General features: G+C 40.1%; 1 protein-coding gene across 1 annotated transcript; it reads right to left on the bottom strand.

Moving 5' to 3' along the window:
* Nucleotides 1–8630: 8630 nt before the first annotated feature.
* Lrrn1 (leucine rich repeat neuronal 1) lies at nucleotides 8631–11267 on the bottom strand. Its single transcript, XM_059256822.1, has one exon. The coding sequence runs from the start codon at nucleotides 11022–11024 to the stop codon at nucleotides 8874–8876; it is 2151 nt and encodes a 716-aa protein (XP_059112805.1). The 5' UTR covers nucleotides 11025–11267; the 3' UTR covers nucleotides 8631–8873.
* Between the last annotated feature and the right edge of the window lie 16477 nt (nucleotides 11268–27744).

The raw sequence follows: 27744 nt of genomic DNA, 5'->3' as shown, positions 1-27744 counted from the left end.
ACCCTATCTGAAAATAAGGACATGTGTGATTAAGGAAAACACTAGATGCCAACCTTTTCAGTCCATGGGCATGTGAATACAAGTGCATACACACACATACACACACACACACACACACACAGAAAGAGAGACAGAGACAGAGACAGAGAGAGACAGAAAGAGAGAGAGGGACAGAGAGACAGAGACAAAATCAGAGAGACAGAGACAGACAGGGTGGTAGTGAAACATACACACAGAGACAGAGACAGACAGAAAGACAGTGAAACACGCTCATGCATACATGTACACACACACACACACACACACACACACACACACACACACACACACCACTAAAAAAAACCTCATAGTATTAGAGTTTGGTTTTAGAAATCTTTTGTAGTAGGCCATGCTACAATGTTACTTATTTTTTGAAATAAAAAGGAAGCAATGTGGGCTTGAGGATGCAGGTATCAAAGTGTGGCTTATTCTTGTTCCACTTATTTAAGTGTGTGTGTGTGTGTGTGTGTGTGTGTGTGTGTGTGTGTGTGTGTGTGTATGCACGCACTCATGCATAGGAGCACTTTTGATAATGCACATGTGTGGATGACAAAGGACAATACGTAAGAGTTGTTGTCTCCTTCCAGTATGCAGGGTCCAGGGATAGAACTCAGGTTGTCAGGCTGGCAGCTAGTACCCTGACCTGCTGAGCCATCTCACTGGCCCTCTTCTTTATTAGTATTCCTAGCTTGGACCTTATTTGTTATTACACCACCCACAAATCAGAATTTTGTTCTAGCAAGTGAACTAGAACTATTCTGAATGGACAAGAGACAAGTCAAGGATATAGTTGATTCCTGCTTTAACAACCCTACCCCATATTATTTGTTTCAATTTTCCAAACAAGCACTATTCTTTTTTTTTTTTTCAGAGCAGACACTAAAGGAAACCTGTACTAACTGCAGGCCACAGGATGGGACAGACATAGGCAATTAGAGAAGCTCACATCTGCTTAATTGTGTCTTACATATTACTGTAGCAGAGATTTCACACCAATGCTCCAGGGCTTAGAAAGGTCAATCAAGCTGCTTTTACAAGCATCTCTCATCTCACTAGGAAGGCATGTCACAGGTGATTATAATGGATGGATAAAAAGAAAGGAAGCAGAGGTTCACCTGGGACCACAGAGTCTTTATGACCCAGCTTCTCTTCATCATGGCACAAAAGCTTGTTATTATTTCTCCTTTATCTCCCATGCTAGTCTTGAGCCCTCTCTTTTTCCTCTGAGAATGCCAACAGAATCTCCAAGTCCTCCTTATGTTCTTGATTAGAGTTAGGGTTTAAACCTTAAATGTCTTCCAAAGGTCCTCATGCAAAAGGCTTGGTCCCTAGTTTGTGTCACTATTGGGAGATGGTGGGACCTTTGGGAGGCAAGACTTAGTTAAACTAGTAAGTTATATTCATGCCGCTCTGTCTAAAGAGGTAATGGGGCCATGATCTCTCTTGTTCGGTCTCCAGCTGCTGCTAGGTGGTGGGCAGTTTCCTCCATAACACATCGCTCCCCCACCAGGTTCTTCTTCTAGCTCAGGAAAGCTGTAACCATGGGAAGAGACTGAAATATCATTAATTGTGGGCCTAAGTCAGTCTTCTTTTGAGTCTGATAATCTCAGCTGTTTGTTGCAAAGGCAAAAGCTGAATAATGCACATGGTCATGTGCTCCCAATCTTACCCCTGAACATTTCTTATGGGAATTTTTACCACAAGTTTTAGTTCTGAGTTTCTGTAGTTTAACTCTGAAGTTTTATCAGGCATTTCTTGTTTTGTATAGTGTTTCCTCTTCCTTTAGGCAGACATCTATCTTTCTCTATGACTGCCATTAAAAGGTATGGGAAGCAAAGATCTATATTCATCAACCTAGTACTTGATGTAGGAAGCATCTCTAGAATATGTCCCAGGGAAGGAATTGTTCAGTTATATAATATATGTGAGTTATAATGTATATATGAGCTGGCTATGGTCAGTAATACTCTATGCTTTGCAAGATAACTTAGCAATATGGAAAGATGATTGCTTTTTGCATAATAGAACAAAGTATACAACATCATGCCATGATTTAAATTTCATATTAACATGAATGCATATTTTACAACTGTATGTGTATATGTACATACATGTATATGTATATATATACACACACACACACACATATATATATGTATATACGCACGTACAGAAAAATGAGAATTACACCAAATGCTCATTTTTTGAGTCATGGAATCACATGCTGTTATTATTAATATGTTCTCTACAGTGATCATGCTATTGTTATAATGAGGAAATAGGGGCCAGCTAAATGGCTCAGTGGGTAAAGGTGCTTGTTTCCAAGCCTGATGACTTGACTTTGATTCCCAGGACCGACATCCTGGAAGGAGAAAACCAACTCCTTCAAGTTGTCTTCTGACTTCCACCTGTGTGCCATGCATAGTCATGCTAAAATACATGAAAGACAATACCACATTTAAATATGGCAGAGACTTATCTCACGGTGGGGACCGATACCCTAAGACAGTTATACTAAAATTGGCGAAGTCAAGTATTATCGATGAGTGTGTGAGATTCCTAACAAGAGTTCCTAGTAGGGTACTGCTCCTTGTTTCATCAATAGTGTGGAAGATAGCACAAGCATTTTGCCTCTAAAAGGCAGTAAGGGTGATAAGAGTTTAAAAATCCAATGTACTAAGATCACAAAACTGTGTTCTCTCAGGAACTCACTGTGTTCCAGGAGTACAGGCACAAGCCACTTTGTTGGTATAAAATTCTTCCTACAGTTCCCAAGGGAGTTTCTCCTTTCAACCCAGTGCTGTCCAGAAAAGATAGGACTACGTAGGGCAGAATAACAGTTCTTTGCCTGGATGATATTATAAACCTTAATGTTTTACAATGTATGTGTGTGTGTGTGTATGAGAGAGTGAGCATGATATGTGTGTGACACCACAGGTACTGCAGTGTGTGGAGGACAGAGGACAAGTTTGAGGAGTCAGTTTTCTCCTTCCTTTACACGGGCTCTGGGGACTGAACTCAGGGAGATGGGCTTGCATGGCAGCCATCTTTATCCAGGGAGTCATCTCACTTCTCCTTGTTTTCCCACGGCATGAAATACCACATTAAGGAAGCTTCTGTGGGAGATCCTTCTCAAGATCATGAACTTACTTTCCACTTTACAAACTAAATCAGTCATGCAAATGAGATGTCTGCCCTCAGACTCAGGTGTCTTTTAGCCAGAAAGTAGACAGGTGTGGACCCTTGATGCTCACAGCCAAGGTGGGAATTTTGCTTTATCACTTATGAAGGTTGAGTTGAGTGGGTTTCTTCATATGAAAAGTAGTTATGAGTATTTTTTTATGACTATTGGAAGATTCTACATGACACCAAAGGTCAGGTGATCACTCTATGGAATTTACTTTTCTTTCCATGCCCACTCATTTTGCTCTTCTTTTTATTACTTCCTTCCAACCCTACAGCTTCACTTTCTCCCACTTCTTATGGAGTTAGTGTCTTAAATCTTTGCATGTCCCTTGATCTTTTCATAGTGGCTTGCTTTGACTTACAGTCATCCCTTGTGTCCTCAGGGAATTGTTTCTGGGACTCAGCAGATACCAACCTCCATTGGTATTTGCCTGTCCTATAAAATGGCACTGTATTTGCATAAACCAATGTACATGCACTCATGTACTTGAAAGATTCTTCAGGTGTTCAGTATATATGCAACGCTTAAAAACTCCACATTGATCCTACTCATCCAAAATGCAGAACAAAACTGAGCATTTTCTGTCAAAGTTAGAAAGTGCTTTGAGTACCGAAAGAATGCTCAAACTCTTTTAACTGGTGCATTTGGGGCTATGGATGATCATCCAGTAGTCTATGCCAATCATCATTGTGAAAAATAAAAAACTGAAACTCGAACCACTTCTAGTGATCTGGTGCTAATCACGTCAGACAAGGGACATTGAACCTGTAGTTCTGATCCAAGGTTTGCTGAAGATGTAGCATAAAAGGATTTGGAAGGTCAAGTCTCCATCTCAGGTTGGGTTCCTAAATTAGGCCCTAGACCTGCCTCCCTGGTGTCTTGCTGTCTTCAGTGCCACTGTTCCTGCTGCAAGTACCACAAATGCTCGAATTAACACATAGGCTAGTGTGTAGTTGAAAACTACACACTTTAGTCACGCAGTTTAAGTTTCCAGTTCTGTTCCTTACAAGCTCTTTAGTTTCAAGGTAGTTGTTCCACTCCCTGAGGTGCATTCACAAATGCTTATGTTAGGGGATGTGGAATTTAAGTATATGATCTAGTGTAGTGCCTTGCAGATGGCCAAATATAAAACAAAGCATTCTGTTTTCTTTCCTAAGTTGTTGCTATAAATTATACATCCTGTCCACCATGGCAGGGTCTTCAGTTTCCCTGAGCTCATTATGTCTTTGTGTCTATTAGTGAGATGTACTAATATGCACTCATGCATTCAAATGCCACCTTTTAAGATGTCAGCTTATAAGGAGTTTGATCGTTCTGTCAGGGCCTAGGATAGAACTCTATCAGTGTAATCAGATCAGCTCCTCTTGTACACTGACTCTGTCTTTCTCCACATTTTATCTGCCAGTCAATAGATGCTCTTCTTTCTACCCTAGAAGGGTGCTGATCAGAGAGAGAAAACTGCAAATGAGCCCTGATGTGGTCAGCTACTGTCTATCTGATGCCTACCTAGAGAAGTCTTGCCACGGACTGTAAATTGGAAAGAATAATGTGCAATTTACCTGGTTGTTTTCAGGAGTCTATTCTCAGAATCCATGGCTCAGGAAGGTCCCTGAGATACACTGACACTTGCTGTATACTTTATATGAATAATGCCAAGTCTGAGAAGTTCTATGAGACCAGAGACTCACTTAGATCGGCAAAGCTGTGCTGAAACCACAAGGATAAAACCATCATTAGTTCCCCTTCCATCTCCTTATTTCTTAACACCTTGACTTCCAGTATGAAGAGGAGCTGGTGTGTGTGTGTGTGTGTGTGTGTGTGTGTGTGTGTGTGTGTGTGTGTTGGAGACACTTGCCAGTTGTAAGGGAATCACATGCACACATTAAAGTTTTCAAACTACCTACAGTTTCCAGGTTAAAGATCATTTGAGATCTCTGAATGGTGATACTAAAACTTGTATACATAAGAACCTTCTCGGGGGGGGGGGGGGTTGGAGAGACGGCTCAGCACCGACAAGTTGCACTGCTCTTGCAGACGACTTTCAATTCCCATTATCGCCATGGGGGCAGGGTAAATAACCACGTTTAATTTCAGCTCTGAGGAATCACATGTCCCCTTCTGGCCGTCACAGGCAGCAGTGCACACACGAGTGAGTGTTCATGCTCACATGCACATGCACACACACACGAACACATACACAGAGACAGAGACAGAGAGAGACAGAGAGACTTTTCTCCCCGCTAATTCCTTTTGAAGTTTGAAAAGGTCAATTTGCAAACAGACTGAGATAGAAATGAGGCGAGAAAGCATTTTTCAGTTGTACCTTGTCTGTATCAGAAGTTAAATTCCCTTCTCAGTGAACAGAAAGGCAGAAAGTGTGGTTGTCCAGCAGTGTCAGAAACACAAAGGGCTTTATTCCCCAGTAGTGAGAACAGTAAGGAAGAAAGGAAAATGCTTGGGAAAACGATGCTAAGATAGAAAGCAAACACCAAAACGGTGATGTCTTCGGAAACCAACTGTGAGAAAAATGGACTTGAGTCCTGTTTGCCAAGGACTGGTCATCGATTCCTTTGTGCTATGCAAAGACAAATTAGAAACAGTGATGTCAAACACAATGCCTCTTTTTATATTCACGGCTCCAGTTTGCTTTGTCATTAATTAAATGAGCAAATTAGGGAATGTTCATTTTAAGATACTGCTCCAAAAATAACCCTGAAGAATCAGGTCAGAGGACAACAGGAAGCAAAAGGGAAAATGTGAGACTAGAATATGACCTACAGCAGCAGCCACTTCATGGGTAAAGCCGGGAGGGCCTCCCCTGTCCACAAGGATCTAGCTTAATGTCTACTTTCATTGGCTGCCTAACTTAACAAACGAGGTAAAGATAAGTAAGTATTTGGCTAAGAAAAGAGAACTCTGCCATCTTGCTTTCCATCAAGAAAAATCCAACCCAGTAACATGGATGGGGTAAAATAAGTTTCAGGAATTTTTTCAGTACAAGAAATAATTACTCTAAACTGGTCTGGGAAATGATATTCTTCAAATGAACATTTGGGTTCCCTTGTGCCTGTTCTGTGTTCAGAATGGAGGAATGCCTAGCCGACTTTTCGAGCACATGTTCTGTGCCAGCTCAAAGCATGGCTTTATGGGTAAATGATGCCTTCTTATAATAACAGGCAGACCTAGGCCTTCTGCTTTGGTGCTGACCTGCCTTGTGGCTTCCAAATTTATAGGTAGGTGATCTGCTTCTTAGAAGATGTTTGAAGACAAGAATGCCCGTGGCTGCAGAGGGAGCACCTTTAATTCTGTCCCATGTATACTTGGCAGTAAAACAATGCAAGATACTTTGCTATTCCTCTGGCCTGCATTTCTTCTAAACCTTAATCCAAGTTGATGGGAATTTGAGGATACCCTGCATGTTTGAAGCAGGGGCACACAAGACAAGAGCGGTAAGAAGACCACTGGGCCTAGAGAATTGATGGAGGGCAGAGGAGACTGCCTGAGAATCACACATCCTCACCGTGCCCTGTGCTTTTCTCATCAGCAAATGAAGTCTCTGAGCAATGCTTCTCATTCTGGTACTGGCTACATTTTGGTTGCAGTTTGCTTGCAGAATCTGGAATTCTCTCTCCACTCCCCTTTGGACTGGAGATGGAAAGGCTGGTCTCCTGAAGGGTGATTCACAAAGCAAAGCATTTGACAATGAAAGTTCTTGCCCTACCTGCCTTATCTGGACTTTCTGTCTGTTCCCTTATCCTGCTTTCTTCTCAGTTGGCGCCTGTTTTCCTCATAGTCCCTTTCTACAATCCCATTATCCCACAGTGGCAGCTGCCATCTGGAACAGCTTTTCTTTCTTTCCTTTCTTCCTTCCTTTCTTCCTTTCTTTCTTTCTTTCTTTCTTTCTTTCTTTCTTTCTTTCTTTCTTTCTTTCTTTCTTTCTTTCCTTTTTCAATGAGGATTTTCAGATGGGCCTTTTGCCATCTACCTGTACTTCTCATTCTGCTCCCTCTAATGTTTACAGAACTCTGTCAAACTAACTCCTCCCATCCTGAACTTCACAGACATAGTTCCTGTGTAATCTTGAAATAGTTAATTGAGATAGACTGTGTGTAATTATTTGGATGACAAATGCCAGCCTTGAGAAGTCACTCTGCCTTCTGTCAATTGTCTATTTCAGCAGACATCTCCATGGCAGTATATACCTTATAAGCACATAGATAGCTATTAAAAGGGATATTATAGTAAGTTTTGAAACATTCTTTAGCTCTGTTTTTTGAACTTTGATGAGGAATGTGCATAATGTAAAATAAACGAAAGTAAGAGAATGATGCATCCAATGTGTAACTATGCCAGGGTTATAGTATAGTATGCATTTCTTTTCTTTATAGGAACACCTCCTCCATCAGGTTCTATTCAGTGGTATTGAAAATATGGAAATCCTTCTCATTAAAATGCATCCATTAATTTGTTCCTTCCAATGGATTTGTTTATTTTATGTACATATGAGTGTGGGTACATGTTTGTGTCTGTGAATGTATTGAGGTGAAAGGACAACTTAAGAGTCAGTTCTTCCCTTCCACTATGTGGAGCCTGGGGATGGAATTCAGATCAGGCTTGGTAGCAGGCATCTACTTACCAAGCCATCTCAATGGTCCAGGTGTCTTAGTTAAAATGGATACTCCTTTCGTTACAATAAGAACTCAAAGGATTTTAGAGCCTGACTATAAAAGACAGCATGCACATACATACTTTGGTTGTCCACTGCATTGGTGTGAACGGTAGTGCCTCTGCAATTAGCAAGAACTATAAATGATACATTATTGCAAGTGTTCTAAAAAATCAGAACAAACTAATTTATTGTACTTCTGTCTTCATTATACACCAAGTTGGTGAGTTAAACACAACAAAATTATCTTTTCTTTTTTTTAAAAGTGTCTACTAAAGATAAAAAGAATATAGTAACAATTAACATGTAGTTCATTACATTAGAAAATCTGATATACATATTTCTATTGCCTGTTAGCTTGTTCTAAGCCTCTTCAACTATTACAAAAGAAAGAGGAAGGAAAGAAAAAGAGGTTGCTGAAAGGCAAACATTCAGTTCAGTTGATACAACGTTACAGTACAGCCAACTAACATCATTCAACAAAGTAGCAAGTTTCGTCTTAGCTTGAGTTCAAAGTCTGTAGACCAGATTGCTACGAAGGATTTAATGCTGCTTCCAAACCATATGTTAGCTTTTGAGAGGACACGGTTCTTTGTAGTGATGGCTTCAGAAGAAGGGGTCAAGCACAGAGGAACCCCCACCTGTCAGTAATCATTTTATTGAGCATTGTAGTTAAGACAGCATTATTGAGTTTAGCACGTCAAACTAAAATAAAATAATAATAATATAATAATATAATAATCATAATAATGATAAGGATAAAAACCAAACACAAACTGGCAGCTGAGAGCCACTACCAGCCGTGTGAAACCCTTGCGATACGCTATACTAAAAAACTTTGAAATATCCACCCATCCTCTCCACTCTGCCACAAACTAGCAAAGTCAAAAGTACAAAAGTCTTCTTCACCTTGTTATTTTTGCAGAATAAAGCAAAAATGTCTTTGTGCTCCTTACTACCAGAAGCAAAATACCCACTGAGTTACCACATGTAATAGCTTCTGGATGTGTCGACCTGGGTTGGCTTGGTGTCTGCTGAGCCATCTTTATCCTTGTCGCTGTCTCCTTCCCAGAGGTTAATGAGTGGGGGGTACAGCTCGTTCAGGGGGATGGAAGAGGTTTTTTGCATATACTTTTTTAGCGAATGGTGGTAATTTTTCCTCTTAAACCTTTTGGCAATGTACACAGCAATGGACGCAAGACTGATGACAGCAAACATCGACCCCATCACCGCAGCAAGGGCTGTGCTGGTTTCGTGGTCGGAGATGTCCAGGGTGAAGGCAGCGTTTTTGGTTGTGACATTGACACACGACTTTTGCGTCTGCTGGTGGATGTTGGACACCGTGAGACACACTTCGTAATCTGTAGAAGGCTGAAGATGTGTTAGGTTATACTCATGGACATCCACTGGAACCCTGGCTGTGTATGTGATATGGGGGTTGTCAATCTTCATAGTGGCAGACGACCACTTTAAGTTTGATGTCATGACGTTGGAATTAACTTTCCAGGACACTAAAATCGAATGAGACTCTGTCTGTTTGACATATATTTTCAGCACCTGGGCACCATCTAGAAGGGTTCCATTAACCTTTATTGCTGCCACTCTAGTGTCAGCACCTTGGACATTCTGGGCAACACATGTGTACCTTCCCGAGTCCTCAATCTGTATATTCGCTATTTCCAAGGTTCCCTCATTACTCAGCTTGTATTTATCTGAAAGAGTTTCCACGGTTATCTTATTTCCAATGGGAGTGACCCAGTAAATTTCTGGTTCTGGCTCAGCCATGGCCCGACAGTCTAGGAAAACTGTGGTGCCGATGTCCATGTTTAAATGATTTGGGAATGTGTCGTGTGATATCATTGGGAGGCACTGTTCACTGGAGTCCTGGATTAACACCTCCTTCACCTGCTGCCCTCTGTATTCAGGCGGCATGGCACAGAACATGGAGAGGGGCTCCATGAAGCGGATGTTGGTTTTGTTGGAGTTAATCCAGTGGATGACACAGTCACACCGCAAGGGATTGCTGTGGATGCTGATCTCGCGTAGATTGGGAAGAGACTCTACGGTCTTTTGGTAAACGGCATTCAGGGCATTGTTGTTCAACATCAGGCTTTCTAGAGCTGGGACGCTTCGGAAAGCCAAACGGTGGATGTATGACAGTTTGGGGTTGTTGGTGGCTTCAAGCTTTGTCAGTTCAGGCAAGTTATCCAGGGCGTAGCGGTCCACCGAAACCAGCTCTCCCATGTTGTTGATTCCCAGTTCTTTCAACCGAAGCATATTTTTAAAGTCCCCTTCTTGGATTTTGTGAATGGGGTTTTTATTGAGGTCTAAGAACTTCAAATTTGGAACTTTCTGCAGAGCAAGTTGAGGGACTTTGATCAGTTTGTTGTCATAAAAGGACAGGCTCTCGAGGCTGTCCAAGCCTACCAAGGCGTTTCCGGGAACATCAGTGAGGTACATTCCTGCCAAAACTAGGCTTCTCAAGTTGGAGAGAGGTCTGAAGTTCATGTCCAGGATTCCAATCACAGGGTTTTCCCCAATCATGAGAATTTCCAGGTTGGGTGTAGAATCAAACCAACGGCTGTCAATCACTTTCAATTTATTGGAATTCAGGTGTAGCCTTAAGAGATTTTTTAAGCCAGAAAAAGCATTAGCTGAGATGGTACTGATCTGGTTATGGTTGATGTAGAGTTCTTGAAGGTTGCTGAGGTCTTGCAGACAGTAATCTGTCATCTCCGAGATCTGATTTTCCTCTAGATGCAGGGTCGTGAGCTGGGTCAAGTTGGCCAGCCCTACCTCTTTGATGTTTGTGAAGTTGTTCTGGGAGAAATCAAGCTCAGTCAAGTTGAAGAGCTGCTGAAGCTCATCTACGGTCTTGGCGATGTTATTGCTCTGTAGGAGAAGCACTTGCGTGTCACTAGAAAGGTTGTCAGGGATCCTTGTTAGACGGAGGTCATTACAATCAACAGTGGTGGCTTCTCTGTATGTGGACTGTGGGGTAAACCAAGGGCGAATTTCACACACGCAAAGCTGGGGACACTCACTATTCAGTATGGAAGACTCAGTTAATGAAGTCATCAGCAAGCCCAGCACCATTCGGCAAGCTGCTATCCCAATGCTCAATCTGGCCATGGTGGCTTGCGGAACACACTCAGTTCCTGATCAGGATCTGAACACTGTTTAGTGGTGAGTAGAACAGCAAGCAGATAGTGTAAACATTCAAGCGAATCTCAGTTGAGCAGAATTCCAGAGTTGGAAAGGGTGGTTTTCGGAACTTCCCAAGAGGCACGAAGCAATCTGAAATCCTTTAACCGTGTCACTCAATTCCAGGCATGTGCACAGGTCTGTGTTGGAGCTACTTCGGCCAAGTCTGGAGATGTATCTGAAAATTAAATCAGGAAAGACATTATGCTTATTCTGTAGACTTTCTTTTGTTTACTACATGGGCATAGTCACTCACATAGCTGAAAAAAATGTGTTCGAAATGCATTAGGAGTATCTAAGTAGACTTAGGATACTATGATTATTGCCCACTTACTACACTGATATTACTTAGAATTCCTTTTGTTTTATAATTAGAACTGCACATAGTCCAGCATAGTCATTAAACACACAGGCATACTTTAGAAAATCCTAAAGATGACATTCATTCAAAAACAAAATTTACTTTAGAAACTGCACATTTATGCTTCTAAAAAGATGAACGGTCAGTCTTAGTAAAAGTCAAACATGGACAGTAGTTCATGAAAGACTCAGCACATCCTAAATTATCTATGGTATTTACATTAATACCACATTTGTTTTCAATGATTCTTTCTTTTCCAAATGCTACATTCTGTAGATATTTTCAGCCAGAGTGTTTCAAGATCAATTGCTTTTATGTAAGAAGTCAATTTCATAAAAGTATGGGAGGAAAATGGCAACTCTTTTTATATTCTAATAGCCATATGATCACTGCTGAATAAAATAATGACTGCTCTGCTTCACTAAAAATCTTCATTAAAAACGCAAATATATTCAATACCTACATGTGGAAATATGTCTCAGGCAAGAAACAGAGGTGTGTGGTAGAACACTGGCCTATATGAACAAGACTCTAACTTCAATCCTAGCACCAAAAAAGAAAATGTGTCTATACTCAACATCTATGTTTTCATTACATTCCTTTTAATATCACTGGCTACTTAACAGCCACAGACTATGGATCTGGTTTATCATCTCTCAACTTCTTCAAGTTAGAAAATAGGGTTGCTCATAAAGTATTATTGAAGAATTGACTCTATGTTAAAAAACAAAACACAGGAATCTATATAAAACTCTGTGTAGAGTGTTTGGTACATATTAAATGCTCATAAAAGTTGTATTTGCCATCTATGTTTATGTTATTGTGTTTCTACATATTGTGGTCTTAGCTCAAATAGTAGTTCTCAGAGGACACAGAGCTGATGCTATTGACTTAAGTATTGGTTTTAACAAGATACCAGATAGAAAAAAGGGTAACATGCATGTCTTGCTAGCTTATATAATACCAGTAGTTACTGGTTCTAGTGTTCTAAATTCCAACCAGGTATAAAAAGCCATTATACTTCTAACTGGCATTAATCTTGCTTTCCTAAGAACAGACTGGCCACTTGATAATTATACTTAAGTACAATTATATATTTCCTTATATTTTTCTGTCATAATGCACTTCATCTTTGAATACTGAAGAACTTCGGTGACTGGTGTTTTCTAGAAACCTTCATTAAGAACAGTGTACATAACTCCAATGTTCAGAACACAGCAAGCTCCCACTTCAGTCAGCACTTTGTGTTATCTTTTTACTTTGTAAATCATATGCTTGCCACTGATCAAAAGCCGTGATAATACAGCCAGTACAAACAGTTGAGTCATATTTTAGTAGAAACTTTTTAAAAGCCCTAAAACTTTTTTGTTGTTTTATTAAGTATGCAACTCTTGTTACTAGTCTCACAAAATAAAATCATACCATTCCGATTGTGACAAGTCTGAGGTGAAATGAATTTGTGTGGCTTTGATGCTAGAAGCTTGCTGGTCTGTGGGGAAAAAAAAACACACACACATTTGGTATTGGTTCTGCCCTCACCACCGAATCTGGTCACTTTGCCATTTATTATGTGTTTGAAAAATTTTCAATAGTATCAAACTACCTGATTTTGATGTTTATCAGTAAATTCTATAACATGCAAACATGCAGAATAATATTTTGCAAATATCGTTAACTTCACAAGTTTATCCTACGTTTGTTTCTGTTTAGATCAAGTTTAAAACAAGCTCAAGGGAATTACAAACTTAAAAAAATTTCTGCCAGAGTTTATTCCTAAATCTTAATTCATAATAGAAAGCCAAGGGCATAAACCTACCTTTCAGAACTCTGGGATGGTATTAGAACAAACTTTTATGTTTTTATTGAATTTAATGAAACACATTAGGAAGCAAAGTATGCATTAAATGTGCTTGAGAAACTCCACAAACAGTGTATTACTATTGAAAGGATAACTTTAGTTGGTCTATAGTCTCCCTGGTGTTATGAGAAATACATCATTTATCTTAAATTAAAGGATGAGATAATTATATTCAAGAGCTCAAATTTGTCTTTGCATATACATTGCCTCAACCAAATGACCAACCATGAACCTCAGAAAACAGAAGGTCAGATTTCATATCAAATATGTCTCCCAACCCTGAATGTGGCTCTTTTGGAAGCAGACAATGAAACTTCTAGAATACAAAGGATGAATGTAAGACATAGGTTCCAGTGGAACACTGAACTCAGAAATCATTTCTGACAAGGTCTACACAGCTGGAAAGACACAGATAACATTGGCAGAACTAGACAGCCACATGGGAAGAATGAGCCCCTGACCTTAGCTTACATCGTCGACAAAAACTAACTCAAATTACAAGGAAGGCCTAAGTGTAGCACACAAAATAATAGAATTCCAAGAAAAAAGCAAAGAGGGGAAGTTTCAGTTTTGGGTTTCACAGTTATTCCTTGGACTTGACACCAAAAGGTCTGGTACAAAAGCAAAAATAGACAAGTAGGATGATTTCACACATACAGCCTTCTGTGCATGAAAGAAATCAACAAAATACAAAGGCAGCCTAAAAAATGGGAGAACACATTCTGAAGTCATCTATCGGGAAAAGGGTTAAAAATCAGGATTAATAAGTCCAACAACTGAACAACAGCAGTAAAAACAAAACAAAACAAAAACATAACCTAACTAAAGCAGTGTTCTTCAAAGAAAATATCCAAAGGACCAACAAGCAATGGTGGGGAAAAACAACAATAACAAAAGCACCTTAACATCACTGATCATAAGACACATATAGATTATATTTGAGAGTATATGTTATACATTTTGATATGATATGAGATAACTCATTATCATCATTAGGATGATCTCTGCCAAAAAGTAGAAAATAAGAAGCAGTGGTAAATGTGGAGAGATTGAAAGCCTTTTGCATCGGTGAGGATGTATAATAGGATGGTCATTGTAGAAAACAATGTAGGAGGTTCTCAACAAAGTATAAACACAGTGTGAAATTCTCAAGAGTACAATTGGCTTTCAGTATCTATGGGTTTCACATCACTGACTCAATCAACGTTGGATGGAAAGTACTCAGGAAAAAAAATGTGTCTGTATTGAAGTACAGAAGCTTGATGTTATTTACATAGAATTACGTACTATTTAAACCAAACTGGTTATTATAAGTAATCTAGAGATGGTTTAAAGTACTCCTCACAGGAAGGTATGTATAAAAATTACAGGCAAATATGCCATCCATTATATTAAACATTTTATGCATATATCTTGATATGTGGGGTGCTGGTATCCTCTGAATCATTCTCCTAAGGATAGTGGATGAATATACATGTAATAGGTTACTGATCATCTTTTGGTTGTTGTTATTAACATGACACAAAATTGAGTAATTTGGGAAGAAGAACCCATAACTGAGAAGATGTCTCCATCAGATTTGGCTGTGGACAACTCTGTGGAGGTATTTTCTTCATTAATAGTTGATATGGAAGGGCCCGCTGTGAGCGGTACCACCCTGGATTGGTGGTCCTGAGAACATAAGAAAGATTGCTGAACGTGAGTCTGCAATACTCGCCCAAGGTCTGTGCTTCAGCACCTGCCTCCAAGGTCCTGCCCTGCTTGAGTTGCTGCTGCCTTGGCTTCTCTTAAGAATGGAATGTGAGTAGCAGTCCAGTCATCCCTGCTTTACATCTAGTATCCACCTTTGAGTGAGTACATACCATGTTTGTCTTTCTGAGTCTGGGTTACCTCACTCAGGATGATTTTTTTCTAGATCCATCCATTTGCCTGCAGACCTCATGCTGTCATTGTTTTTCTCTGCTGAGTAGTACTCCATTGTGTATATGTACCACATTTTATTTATCCATTCTTCAGTTGAAGGGCATCTAGGTTGTTTCCTCCTAGTAAAGAGGACCCTAAGAAAGACACAGGGATTGCCCAATGACCAAGAAATGGATGAGATCTACATGAGCAAACTGGATGTAAGGGGGAGGGGGCGGTAATGAAGGGCAAGGGTCGGGGGAAAGAGAGCTTAGGGGAGCAGGAGATCCCAGCTGGATCAAGAACAACAACAACAACAACAAAAAGAATGGAATGTGATCAGGATATGTAAGCCAAATATGCCCTTTCCTTCCGAACTGCTTTTGGTCATGGTTTTTATCACAGAAACAGAAAGCCAACTAGAACACTCACCATAAAGCCAGCCAGCCATACGGTATACCACAGATAGATGGTTCCTGGAGACATTATGAGGCAAACCAGTCACAAACAGCCACATACTGTATGATTCCATTCTTAAGAAGTATCTAATCTTGTTAAAATCATAGAACTAGAAATTAGAAAGATGACTGCTGAGAACCAGGTGAAGGAATTAGTGTGTAAGTGGTACAGTTTCGGTTGTGAATGATGAACTGGCTTGAATCTGAGTATACTTAGTACAACTGAACTTGGAAACAGGGGAAAGTAAATTTAATGCTATAAAAATGAAAGTATGTGCATTATAATTTGGGGCTAACTTATGGTGATATTTTATTTGCACTGAAATGTGATTTTATTTATATGTTAATAAATAAAGTTGCCTGGGGGTCAGAGCTAATAGCGAGCCATTGAGCAGAAGTCTGGCAGTGGCAGCACACGTCCTTAATCCCATCACATGGTAGGCAAAGTCTCTATGTTCAAGGACACAGCCAGCATGGAGACACGTGCCTTTAATCCCATTACCAACCACAGAGACCTGGAGGTCTGTATAGACAGGCAGTGACAAGGAAGTCATGTGGTTGGATTTAGAACCTAGAACCAATGAGAAGGCAGAACAGAAAGGCAGTAAAAAGATGAGTCACACAGGAGAAGATCTCTCTCTCTCAGGGGAAGGATGGCAGCAACTGGTAAGATAAAGGCTAGTTGCTAGTGCTCTGACCTCTTGGGCTTTTAACTCTTTATTTGGTTCTGTGTTTCTTATTTAATAATACTGTTTAGAATTATATCTACACTAACTTTTATCACACAGATAAATTTACTATCTTCAATTTTGTAAAAATAAAAATGGCTGGTATAGATTAGTTAAAAAAAATAAAACGGCTTTATTCTGGGACTGGCTGGTTATATCTGTCAAATGTGAGAAGAAAGTGTTCTGCTAATTATGAGAATAATGTTCCACAAACAAAATCTGGCAGTTTTAGGAAACAATCACTTAAAGAACAAACTGTAAGCTTAAAGGCTCAGAATTGGCAAGTGACACATTTCAAGAAAGGCCTTAAAACAATTAGACAATTACATTTGATGCTCTTTTTTTCACAATGAGATATGCTTGGGACACTCTGCTCTGAATAGAAAATTCCAAGGGAAATAGAATACATGGCTATCACCCTGATAGAAATGACCCTAACTCTCACCTTCCCCATTTATTTGTTTTAGTTCTGATGTTAAACAAAATGGTCATATTTGATGAGACTTAATCTGAGTGTATACATTAAATTCATCTGGAGTTGGGCAAAAAGAAATACATATTTGCCACAGAGTCATGATTACATATATCCCTGTTGCTGTAAGAAAAGACAAGAAGCCAACAAAGGCTGTGGGACCGTAGAAAGAAGTCTCTTTGAGGAAGAGGGGGAAGTGATCTCTATCCAAACTCTGACTTTTCCATCTTGTAGATGCATTGCCTGATGCAAACTACTTGAAGGTTTTTTTTTAAATCCCTGTTCATACTGAAAATTAAGGCCAGTTACATACTCTACTTACATGAAAATTATTTTAAGTAAATGAAGTAACCTATGTGAAAGTATTTAAGCTAATACTTTAAGCTAAGTCTAGGAAACAGTATCATCCATGGTGGGCTCTTAAAACTTGCTTGAATGTCTGGAATTGTGTTGAGTTATTTCATTCCATTCTCAGCCCAGAAGTGGAAGGTAAAGAATAAGCAAAGCTTGTAAGGCCCTGGGGCATGGAAAGTATCTAGGAGTACCCCTACAATTATTTACCGTTTCTATTATATTTTTAACTAGTGTTAACTGGAATTAATAGCTAGAAATCTACAGACCATTAGTGCATCAGAACTAAATGAAAGCCTCATGTAGGCAAACAAAGAAAGTACAAATTGCAAGCTGAGAAGGTAACTTAGTGGAAGAGTGATTGCCTTGTGTACATGGGACATACAAGCTTGATCCCAGCACTGAAAAAAAAAAAACATAAAAAAATCTTTTGAATCTCCAACTTGGAATTATTATCACCCTGGGCAGTCTTGTTACAAAAATAGAGAACTAAATTTGATCCCTCCATGAAGATAAAATGACTTAAGACATCTGCTTTTATATAAATACTTTCTTTGATGGACAGATTGTTACAATATAGAAAAGTTCTGGCAGGCTGGAGAGATGACTCATCAGTTAAGAGCACTTATTGCTCTTCCAGAAGATCCTGGTTTGGTTCCCAGCACCAACATGGTAGGTCAGAATGGCCTGTAACTCTAGTTCCAGGGAATCCAATGCTCTCTCTTGGCCTCTAGTGCTGGTTTTATGTCAACTTGACACAGCCAAAGTCATCTAAGAAGAGGGAATCTCAATTGAGAAAACACCTCCATATAATTGGGCTGTAGGCAGGCAAGCCTATAGGGCATTTCTCTCTCTCTCTCTCTCTCTCTCTCTCTCTCTCTCTCTCTCTCTCTCTCTCTCTCTCTCTCTCTTTCTCTCTCTCTCTCTCTCTCTCTCTCTCTCTCTCTCTCTCTCTTTCTCTCTCTCTCTCTCTCTCTTTCTTTCTTTCTTTCTTTCTTTTTAATGTATACAGTACTCTCTCTGTATGGCCAGAAAAGGACATCAGATCTCATTACAGATGGTTGTGAGCCACCATATAGTTGCTGGGAATTGAACTCAGAACCTCTGGAAGAACAGCCAATGCTCTTAACCACTGAGCCATCTCTCCAGTCCCCAGGCATTTTCTTGGTGATTGGTGTAGGAGGGTCCAGCCCATTGTGGGTTGTGCCATCCCTGGGCTGGTGGTACTGGGTTCTATAAGAAAGCAAATTCAGCAAGCCAGGAGGAGTAAGGCAGTAAGCAGCATCCCTCCCTCCGTGTCCTCTGCATCAGCTCCTATGTCCAGGTTCCTGCCCTGTTTGAGATAGAAATATAAGCAAAACAAATCCTTTCCTTCCCAACTTGCTTTTGGTCATGGTGTTTCATCACAGCAATAGGAACCCGAAGATACCTCTATAGTCACTGAGCATGGACATAGTGAACATATATACATGCAGGCAAAATGCTCATACACATAAAAATTTAAAATCTTAGAAAATGCTCTGAAAATATTACTCATTTTGGCTCTCTCAAGTCTGCAAATCTGAGCTACTGCAATGTAAACTTCTGTATTTTCTTTTGGGAATAACTTCAATAATGGAGAAGTGGGATTTCGTTCAAATGTAGTGTTTCCTCAGGCCATATAGGGTTAAAAAAGGATTATTATGTATCAATACAAATTCTCCTACTAGCCATTCCAATGGTGGGGTGGGGGGAGGGTAGTACGAACTTGATAACATGAAGTCAGCTTTGTGGACTGACCTTCCAGAAGGATGCCTCTAGGACCGGAAGTCCACACTGACTTCTGCTGCACACGGGAGTGCTTATGTTAACACTCACATGGACTATGAGCTTTTCCAACCAAACAGGAACATCACTTTAGAATTAGAAGCATGGCTTTGAGAAACGCTTGGTTTCAAATTCAGCCCTGTGACCTTGAACAAATTACCGAAACATCCTAAGTCCCAGTTTTCTTTTCTTCCTGAAAATGGAAATCATAAAATCTATTCTGCAAGAGTGGTGAGAACTGAGTTAGAAGATGTAAAGCTTTTGATGGTGTGCCTGGCACAGAGCAAGTGCCCAGTAGATATTAGTTATTATTATTTATAGGTTTGATGTCTCATATTGAATCTGAGTCTTTTTTTTTTTGACAATGGTGATAAAAGGAAGCAGTGAGTAGGTAAAATCAGCAGAGGGTGCCCACTGAAGTTCTGAATCTAATGTAGATAGATACTGAAGGTGGAGCCAAAGCCAGAGATGGTAGTGAATCCTTTATGGAAGATCCATTTTATTTCCCTTCAAAAGGAAAGAGGATCTGGCAAGAAGTGCATCTGAACTGCTAATGTGCACAGGCTAGATATTAATTTCTCAGATTTTTTAAATTTGTTTTTTTGACCCTTTCTGACTCTTAGATTTCTTTGTCTAGCCATTTCCCAAAGTAATATTCCTGGTTGACACATTATCCAAGGTAGACCATCCTGTCCTGTGTGATAGTGATCACAGATGTAAAGTCTGAACGGGAGGAAGTGATCTAATGGTCTCCATAATGTATTAAGAAACACTACAGCATATCCCATCTCAAGGAGCTTGCTCGGGCTCTTTTCAATATAGAACTCTCTCCAGAGAGCCCACATTATTCATCAACAGCATGCCCAAGTGGTCCAAACAGCATAGTGAAATACCTGCCAGAAAAAGGATTCATTTTGTCTTCACTTCAAACTTTCAAGGTGACCTTGAACAAGTCATGTAACTAAGTAGGTGGAGAACAGAAGTTCTCATAGCTTCCCAGGCCAGATGGATGCTCAGGATTCATTGGATCTACCCAATTCTCTGAAGCTCTGAAAAAAACTACATTCCCAGCTGTTTTCAAGAGAAGCAATCGTTCCTTCCTCCCTCTGTCCTCCTTTCCCTTTTTGTTATTAAATTATGATGAAGAGATGGAATTTAATATTCCAAGGTTCTCAAACTAGGAGTTTCTCGGCTTTCTGGGGCTAGGATTGTTGAGGTAGTTGGGTCTAACACAGTAGAAAGCAGTTGAAGAAAGTGTAATCCATTGAAACGTATTTTAGCTGCGCAACCTGAACAAAACCTACCTGCTCTCTGAGGCCTTTTATAGCCTGTGGCTACATCGTAACATCTGAATTATTGAGTAACACGATCACTGATATTGCTCAGTTATAGGGAAAAGTTGATAGCTCAATGGTTAGATAGAAATGCCTAGTCATCCATGGTAAACACTGCATGTGTTAAAACCTTCAATTATCCACATCAAGGTTTGAATCTTTGCTCTGGAGAAAACTTCATTAGAGGATTTAAAAAAAAGCATTTTGTCCTATTTTTACCTTTTTTTGGGGGGGGTCAGTTCCTATTTAAAAAAAGCAAATAGTACTTTAGATATTCCCTTGGTGATCAAAATGACCCAGTTAATTGGTAGAGAGACAAAGTAAATCCCAAATGCTTCAACTCAGCATTTCCTAAGCTCATTTTAAATTTCTCTGGTAATTTTTCTGGTTCCCAAAGAAATATATGATTTTCCTTTCCTTCATTTTATTTTTTATGCTATAATTATTATTTAATAGACTCAGAAATTCTCTAGTGTGTTTGAGGGGTATAAATACACTCGTGTGCAAAGAGGATGGACACAAGTGATCTTTTGATTCTCCCCCATTCTCTTCCTTTCAGGCCAGGGCAAATTCATCACTCTGCAGGTGCAGCCTGGGCCAGCGTCTCTGGGAAAAGCTCAAAGGCGCAGCTGGTCTCCACGCTAAGCATAAAAGCTGGGGGTCACAATTCATTCAGCTCCTAAGAGGAGCTGGGCATGGCCAGCACATTAGTTCTTTCAGGAGTGTTGGCCAGGCATGGTAAACAAGGCAGAGCTAGTCTGAGTGGACTAAAGAATTGCCAAAGAAAATTATAAGAAAGAAAAAAAAAAACCAAAAGAAAAATGAGAAGTCAAAAGTCCATTGCCAGCTGGCAAAAATCCAATCCAAGTGGGTGGCTTGGCATGGTTGAGAAGAGCTGTGGGGATAGAGCAGTAGCCTCAGACTGTGACTGGACTCCAACTGATCAAAGGCAAGCAGGCTGCTTCCCTGCAAATTCTGAGGAAGCCAAATTGAAGGAAGGCTTCAGAGATGCTCAGGAACATCTTAACAGACCTTTCATTTTTCAGGTTATATATTTGGATAGGAACTCGGACTTCATTCCAAATCTCCAACCACACTGCCTTTTATAGAATTCCTCTCTCTCTCTGTTTCTTTAAAAAATTAAATTACATTTATTGATCTGGGAGAGATATGCCAAGCTGCATGTATAGATCAAAAGACAATCTATGGATGTTGGTCTGTTCTCAGGGTCTGAACTCAGGTCACCTGCCTCTGGTCATCTTCCACCTCTGAGCAGATGTTGAGGCTGAGCTGAAAGCAGATGATGTAGAAGGATCCCTCTGCTCTAAGACTCCAGGTAGATAATGCTTCTTTCAGATTCTGACCTGTATGGGCAGCCCCTTATGACCTGAGGCATGACTCTTGGCCCTGGCTTCTTAAGAAAAATTGAGTTTAGTTGTTTATTTTTATTTTCCAAGAAAATACAAAAAAGGTTCATATTCCAGCATGACCAATGGCATAAAAGATAAATGACTTCACTTTCCTGGGTCTTGGTTTCCTTCTCTGTTTGCAGGACACAGTTATAGCTTGTGTGTAGTTATGCCTCATATGCATTTTGTGAGATTTAAATGAAAGAACATGTCTTAAGCAGTGTCTGAGATAAAGCAGGCTTCCACAACATAATTTCCTTCGGATTTCCCATCACAGAAAATCTGAGTCAGGTGCCGTAACCCCAAGTGTCTACTCTTTCTACAAGGATATTAATGTGTCTCCCAGAAATCATCTGGAACAGCTTCCCTCTTTTTCTACCTGGCAATTGTTTGGCACATTATTTTTCCCTTACAATATTCTAGGAAGGTAGGAATACTGCAAGAACTGACTGATTCATGGGGTTCTAAGCGATCTGTTCAGAAGATACAGTTAGAAAGCAATGGAGGACTGGGAGATGGTGGTGGTGCACACTTTTATCCCAGTACTCAGGAAGTAGAGGCTGGTGGATCTCTGTGAGTTCAAGGGCAGCTGGAACTAGAGCTAGTTCCAGGACAGCCAAGGTTATACAGAGAAACTCTGTCATGAAGAAACAAATCAAAACAAAAAATCTTAAATCACCTCCCATAGCCATTTGATCTTCCCAAAGGACCCCTCCCCCAATACCTAGGTGAATGGGTAAATCCTGAAGTATCCCAACAACAGACTGGTCTCGTGTGTGTGTGTGTGTGTGTGTGGGGGGGGGCTCTCAAAGTTGTTGAAGACAATGCAGGTTCTTCCCAGATGACTTCATCTCAATAAGCCACAGGGAAGCCAGGAATACTCTCTATTCCTAGAGAGTTGCAGAATATTAAAATTATAGAGCAAAGTTGTGGTGATATTGTGTTCCCCAAAATATTGTACACCCTAATAAACTTATCTGGGGTCAGAGAACAGAACAGCCTCTAGATATAGAGGCCAGAAAATGGTGGCACACACACCTTTAATCCTAGCATTCCAGAGGCAGAGATCCCTCTGGATCTCTGAGAGTTCTAAGCCACACTGGAAATAGCCAGACATGGTAACTAGAGCCTTTAATCCCAGGAAGTGATGGCAGAAAGCAGAAAGGTATAGAAGGTGTGAGGACCAAGAACTAAAGCTGGTTAAGCTTTTAGGCTTTTAGCAGCAGTCAGCTGAGATTCATTTGGATGAGGACTCAGAAGCTTCCAGTCTGAGGAAACAGGATCAGCTGAGGAACTGGTGAGGTGAGGAAGCTGTGGCTTGTTCTGCTTCTCTGATCTTCCAGCATTCACCCCAACAACTGGCTCCATGTGTATTTTTATTAATAAGACCTTTTAAAATTCGTGCTACACAAAGTCAGTCTAATTTCCATTGAACTCAAGCTGGGTGTGTGGCAGCCCCTAAAATTTAAATCCACTTTACTATAAAATACAGCTATAAGCTGCTGTCTTCTGGGGAGGTCAAAGGAAGCTTGGCATCTTCCCACAAATCAAGAGTGCCTCTTGAAAGCCCAATCCTCCCTTTCCCACTTTTGCAAAAGTGTCATTATTTTGAAGATAATAAATAAGTCATAAAATGTTAATTAAATCTTCACATTTTAGTTATTTAGGATTTCAACTTTGTACTTTATTGGGAAATATCTTTTTTTGCATGTACTATGTTAAAATGCATTATATGATTCTTAGTTGCAAGGTGGATAACAGACAAAACACTTCATATTTCTGGTTGTCATGAAAAGTGATGTTCTTAGCAAGTTTCATTCTCTACCCATCTACCAAGCAAAAACAAAACATAAAACCAACAACAGAAGCCAGAGATGGAAATCTGCCCGGCCTCCTACACACTTCTTAGTTATTCTGGACAGAAGCTAAGTGAATTTGTGAAAAGACAGTATGGCTCTCTTTGAAGTAGTGAATCATTTTTTCCCCTTACAGACACTCTTAAAAGCCTTTTCTTAAAAAACAAACAAAAACAAACAAACAACAAACATCTTTCAATTTGGTATAGATCTACCTCCCCTCCCCATCCACACATACTTGTGATTGAGAGAAATGTACTCTCTGGTCCACCCTTTTCTTCCAGCCTCTGCTGAAAGCTGGTATCAGTTTCCATCCAGTAAGTCCAGAATGATGGTGCTGACTAAATCTGACTAACTTAATAAGTTAAAAAGTTTTCGTTGTTTATGATGTCACAGGGCCAGGAAAACCACCTTGCCAGCTTGTGACTGCCCTGCTCCATCAATGCCACCCAATATGACTCTGCCATGATAGAAACATTCTGTTTGTACATATCCCAGCATGGCAGCTGAAGTGTGTCCAGTGGGAACAAGAAATAGAATGTTGATGTTTTATTTTATTTTTGATTGATTTCAATTAGATTTAAATAACCAGATGTGACCAGCAGCTACCACTGAAGACAGTGTGGCCATCACTCTCCAAATCCAGCTGTTCATTAAATTCTTCACTGAATTCTTTTGCCTCATGAGGGTTTGATGAACTACATCCAGATGGGATCTGGAGATACATATGTATTTGTAAAAGTGCCACAGAGGGCTGGCATGTGGACCAGATTTAGATACTTCAACCTTCTTCTGTCTTGGTTTGGCTCTGTTCAGACACCACTCATAGGCTCAGAGGGTCTCACAGGCTGTTGGCTGGATCCTGCTGTCTGCAAAGACATAGCTAGAACCATGTTCACACAGTGATTGAGAGGTCCAAGGTTATGTTTATTCATCACAGTACACACTGTCCTTACAGAGTGACCAGCCTACTAATGTTCAATACATATGAGCTCAAACAAACAAGGGGGTCACAAAATACATTTAGATAGTCTTCCGTTGGTTAGACTTTCCTCTCTTACACCACAAAGAACAAAGGCTCAATAAGATAGGTATATTGTCAGTAAAAGCATATAGAAGATAAACAGGAAAGCCAAGCCATTCCTAAGTGGAAATAGTATTATTACATTACCCTCAAGGTACTCATATTTACACTCATAGAGTAGTGATTTGCCACCCCTCATCTGGGGAACATCTGTGTTCAGGAAATGGTGACTAATACACAGACCACAACTGATCGATGTACAGAGAGAGATACTGTGCAGTTATCAGCCCTAAATGGAACATCTGTATCACACACTCTTCTCCCAAGGCTTAGGGATGATTTGTGGGAAAGAGGGTGGGAAGACTGTAAGAGCCAGAGGTGGTAGATGATTTCAAGGAAACAGTGTCCTTTGGACATAAAACACTGCAACTCTACATAGGAACTCAATGGTGGCTGTAACCACATGTACAAGACCTGCACGAGATCAAGCTAGACAAAAACCCAGCTTGAAGTGGGAGAGGCTCCTTATGTCGCCCCTCTACGCTGAGGAGCTATTGTATTGACAGTTGGTGGCTGCCAGGTGAGGGAGTTGGTTTTCTTCAGGGATGTGGGTCCTGGGAGCCTCTCCATGCTCCAGTAGATGGCCCTGTATCCATGCACACACTGGCAGGACCAAGTGGACTCAAGGGGCTTTAAGACAAAACACAAGAAACTGAGCAGGAGAAGTGGTGGGGGACTGAAGGGAGGGGAAGTTAAGGGAGGGAACAGGGGCAGACTTGATCAAAATACATTATATGGATGCATGAAATTCTTTAAAAAAAATAAGTTCACAAACTGAATTAGAAGGAAATTGAAAATCCTAAGGAAAGAATTCCCTTGCCAGTCTCTTGGGATGAGGAAAGCATTAAGTCTTCACTATAACTCAGGTGTTCACAAGTCAAAAACTGGTGGCCACCATTGTTCTTCCTACTGGTATATTTGAAAATAATATAAAATATCCCTAAAAAAAAAAAACCTGTGGAGCCACATACTGTATGTCATGAGTCAGCATATTTCCTAAAGGGAAGGCTTCTTGAAACTATTCCGATTTTTTTTCTGATGGTGTCTCCAGCAGAGGGTCCAATAGAAGGCTGTGCATAGAATAGTTACATAGAATGGTACTAAGTACACACACACACACACACACACACACACACACACACACACACACACAAGTTCATATTATCATGAGGAAGATAGAAATTGCTTTGGGGAACTCTGGAAATTATCTTTTTATTTCCCAATAGCAAAATAAAATAAAATAAGGAGTTTCTGGAAAATATGATACCCGAGAGGGCAGCTCTTCAGAATGAAACTGAGTACAGACTTGGACCAACAGATTGAGATCCAGACCTGACTCTGTACATGTGTTGTCTCCCTAGTCTCCCTTTGGGTACGGGTAGCAGTGTCCTTTCCCAGTGGGTTGTGAAAAGATGCAGTGCGTTCACATGTGTAGAATGTCCAGGGTCCAGGTCTGACATGCACCATGTCTAGACTTGTTCTAGATGAAACTGTGTGCTTCCTAAGAAAGAGGTGAAGTAGGAATCTCAAGATCTTAGATGGTGACTGGTTTTTGCTAATCAGATTACAGATATAATTAGTTAAGGAAAGCTGGGGCTGAAATGGGATGGACTACATTCAAACCCAATACAACTTTAAAAATAATGTTTTTACATTTAGTGTATGTGTATGTGTGTGAGAGAATACACACACACACACACACACACACACACACACACACACACACACATACATTAGTATAGGTCTACGACAACTTGTGGAGTCAATTCTCTCCTACTGTGTAAGTCCTGGGGACTGAGTGCAGATTGTTTAGGTTTGGTAGCAAGCACATTTACCTGCTGAGCCCATGGTGGTTTTAAAGGATGGAGAAAATGATGAGAAACATCAGGGACAGTACCATATTAACAAGGAGGATCTGCAAGCTGGGAAGGGGCAAGCTAGCCCCAGCCTGCTGATGCACGAATAGCTTCTTGGACTCTCATCTCTAGAACCTTGAAACAATAAATTCTATTGTTTTAATCCATCCAGTTTATGGTACTTTGATATAGTAGCCTTAGGGAACCAACAATGTGGGTGGTTTTAATACACATAATAATTACTTTGAGGCCATGTAAATTACTTTTCTATGATACTCATTTTATTAATACTTAAGGCACTGACTGTCCTTACATGCCTCCTCCCCACCACACTCCCAATACACACTATGGATTAGGAAAGGAATCCGTGTTCTGCACTGTCTCAAGTTCTCATGGGTGGAGATAAGAAAACCCAGTTGTTCATTTTGAGTACTTCAGAAAACTCAATGATCTCTGCCCCTTCATTTCCAAGGATCTCACAGCCTACACCAGTACTTATTCATGAACCATCTCAGTTCTATGCCCAGACCACTTTTTTCCAACATTTTGGAAGCCACGTACAAGACATAGCTTGGGAAACTCTTAAATCAGGACCAAGAAAAGAATATTTCTTCCTGGCTAAATCACTTGTACAATTAAGCCCCTCCTCGCCTCTTTTGAAAAAGTAGGATATTTGCATATCTTGAATTAAAGACATAATTTAACATTATTGAATTGAGAAACTGACAGGGAACTAAACAGAACAGAACTGCAACCAATAATGGGGCTATTTTTATTGCTGCTTTTAGCAAGAACAGTGATATAAAAACTCTCATGAAACCAATTAATTTTAGTTTTTACAGATTATTTTTAATTCTCTTCTTGTAATATGTCTACATGAAATAATTGCTTTCTAATTAGTAGCCTGAGTAAATGTTAAATAAATGCTACTACACCTTTAGTTTGGTAACATTAATTCAGGTTCGTTACTTTAAGTACCTCACAATATTGCTTAGTAGTTTTATTTCGGACACAGACACAGCTTTTGCTGTGTTAAATAAATGTGACAATAAAGCTGATTGCTACAATAGCTTCAAACACTATATATAGAAGCACCTATGAAAATACAAGATTTACCACTGACAATTCAGAAAACGCCATGTGTAGACTGCTGATGCCAAGCTACAGATTCCG

Source organism: Peromyscus eremicus, chromosome 3, assembly GCF_949786415.1.
Source record: "Peromyscus eremicus chromosome 3, PerEre_H2_v1, whole genome shotgun sequence".
NCBI lineage: Eukaryota > Metazoa > Chordata > Mammalia > Rodentia > Cricetidae > Peromyscus > Peromyscus eremicus.
Note: the sequence above shows the minus strand (reverse complement) of the source record. Positions and strands in the feature narration are given on the sequence as shown.

Excerpts from the sequence above, each read along its gene's own strand:
- Lrrn1 (XM_059256822.1), bottom strand. The coding sequence starts at position 11,024 with ATGGCCAGATTGAGCATTGGGATAGCAGCTTGCCGAATGGTGCTGGGC.